Below are 2,388 nucleotides of genomic sequence, written 5' to 3' on the forward strand. Positions count from 1 at the left end.
GTGTGGTCTTACCTGAGGGTCAGCACTCACACAGCACATTCTCTCACTCACTCACGGACACATACATGCAATGATATCACATAGAGCAGACGCATAGTGATCCAAGAGAAAAGCGCACACAGAGGTCCCTTTCGGATTCTTACAATTCTTACTTTTTATGAATTATGGGGCAAATGGAGCTGTAATGGAATGATTTGTGCACACAACTAAGTAAAAAACCCAAGTAATAAAAACAAAACATGCGACATGCAGTGAGGCGGTAACCATGGTGATGCTGATAAAGGAATGAATGGGTTGCAGCCATAAATAACCAAGAGATAATGTTAGTCGACAGATGTTAGGGTCAGCGCAAGGGGTTAAAATGTAAGGTTATAATAAACTTCCTGGAACAATCAAAAAACCCAAGCAATAAACAGCACACAAAGAGAAAACAAAACATGCGGCATACAGAAAACCACCACCAAATAAAATAACATATACTTACTATATACATTTATACATACTCACAACTAAATGATTGGCCTGTGTGGGAAAAAAACTATGCTAATTCAATTTTTTGTAGCGTGACTGCTGGGCTAGATAGAGGCTGACGGCCTCCTCCTTGGGAATTTGTTCGAAGGATTTGGCGATGGGGGCGGGTGCACAGGCTGACAAATTGGCGCTAACCTCTTGAAGAGCCTTGGGTGAATCCATGTAGCTCTCCCGAAGAGCCTCGATTAATGACGTTGCATAACCTGCAGACATAATAATGATAAAATACTGTATAAAGATCGATGTCACAGATGTCTTGTGCGCAAATGTCAAAATATGATAGAACTGCATGACACTGCCTACCGTATGAGGCCTTCTCTTTGATGGGCACAACTACCCAGGCACCTTTTCTGAAACGTGGATATCGCACGCTATACCTCTCCAAACCATCGCTTCTTCGTGCGGTCTCTCTGTTCGCATTATGGTTGTAATGCAGCGCCGCTAAGAGAAGCCTACAGAATAACACATTTGAGAACACTTTCGAAACCTGGTGTATGTATGATCAAATACGGCATTGTTATTCCATTGGACAGCACTGACCTGCTATACATGCCCTGGTATGAAAACCCAGTGTGCTTGGGTGCGAAGTGCAGGATCAGGGAGTGGAAGGCTTCAAGGGAGTAAGTCTGGTGCTGCGGAGACAGCTGTCGAACATCCTTCAGTAAGGATGTCCTTGTGATGATACCCTCCAGTTTTACTGCTGCCATTGAGCCTGCAAGAGACCAAGATAGGTAGGCACACACACAGCAGACATACAAATAGACAGATATTTTTTCTCCAGTGGAAACACATGAAATTGTCCTGCATATGAATTATAGCAAACATATTTACAGTAAACAGAATGTTATGAAATCCCCAGAGTATGAAATAATGATTTAAATGGAAACCCTGTAGAGCATTCATAATGCCACATACTGTGTACTGTACCTGGTTCCAGCCACTCTTTATCTCGTTGATCCCCCTCCAGAGGGGCATGAGCGCAACTGGAGAAGGCAGGGGTGTCATGGTCGTGGATGTCCTGAATGTGATTCACCAAGCTTCTCCATTTGGCCTCCATCACTCATGGATTGCCATCAGGGGTTGAGGCTGCAGTCCAGTACAGGTGGTTTACTATGGCTGGCCTCCACAACTGTAGTTGTTCACACTGTCTGTCTTTTGAGGCTGTATCCAAGGCCTTCCCCAGACCTGGTTTAGAACAAATGGTATTAATCTAAATGCAATAAAAAAAAACTGCTTAAACTTTCCAACAATGGATACATACTTTTCCCAATGTGCCAGACATCAAAATAATGCTGTGTCCCTTCAGGGCACAGCTCTTCTCTCACCCATTTGGCAACCTAAGGAGTAAAGAGCAAACTTTTGTGGATGCTTGCACTGTCTGGCCCTCAGTGCATCAGCAAAGCACAAATGTCCAGCCTCAGTGAAATTCATAAATCTACATTATTTTTCTTTTTGTAAATACCTGGCGATGTCTGTCTGTGATGAGGGTTGACAAATGCAGGTCGTTCCGCCTCAGCAAGCCGATGCTGCGCTTGAGCCCCTCCATCTCACACCAAGAGCTGTTGGGGACCTCTGAGCTCTGCAACATAATATAAGTGTAAGTGTAGCCCTATGCATGGTTGTACACGTGGAAAAGTGCTATATTAAGATGCAGTCCATTTAACAAATTGCAGAGAGTTCATTTCTTTCTGTCTAATAACATCAGGCTTACCTGAACAAGCTGAACATCAACCACCTTGTTTACTCTGTCCTCTATCAATGTGTAGGAGCCGTACTTTGCACAGTGCCCTGGAGAATCTGACCTGGGGATAATTAGAAATTAAAATTATGTTTCAAGTTTTTAATAACCAGTGTCTG

The 2,388-nt window shown here is 43.4% G+C and overlaps 1 protein-coding gene across 1 annotated transcript; it reads right to left on the reverse strand.

Moving 5' to 3' along the window:
- Positions 1-279: 279 nt before the first annotated feature.
- Positions 280-2,185, reverse strand: LOC115542381 (uncharacterized). The gene is made up of 6 exons (XM_030354648.1): positions 1,994-2,185; positions 1,793-1,868; positions 1,459-1,716; positions 1,072-1,243; positions 835-983; positions 280-734 (listed from the first exon to the last, which is right to left on the reverse strand). The coding sequence occupies exons 3-6, from the start codon at positions 1,586-1,588 to the stop codon at positions 544-546; spliced, it is 642 nt and encodes a 213-aa protein (XP_030210508.1). The 5' UTR covers positions 1,589-1,716; positions 1,793-1,868; positions 1,994-2,185; the 3' UTR covers positions 280-543.
- Between the last annotated feature and the right edge of the window lie 203 nt (positions 2,186-2,388).

Source organism: Gadus morhua, chromosome 4, assembly GCF_902167405.1.
Source record: "Gadus morhua chromosome 4, gadMor3.0, whole genome shotgun sequence".
NCBI lineage: Eukaryota > Metazoa > Chordata > Actinopteri > Gadiformes > Gadidae > Gadus > Gadus morhua.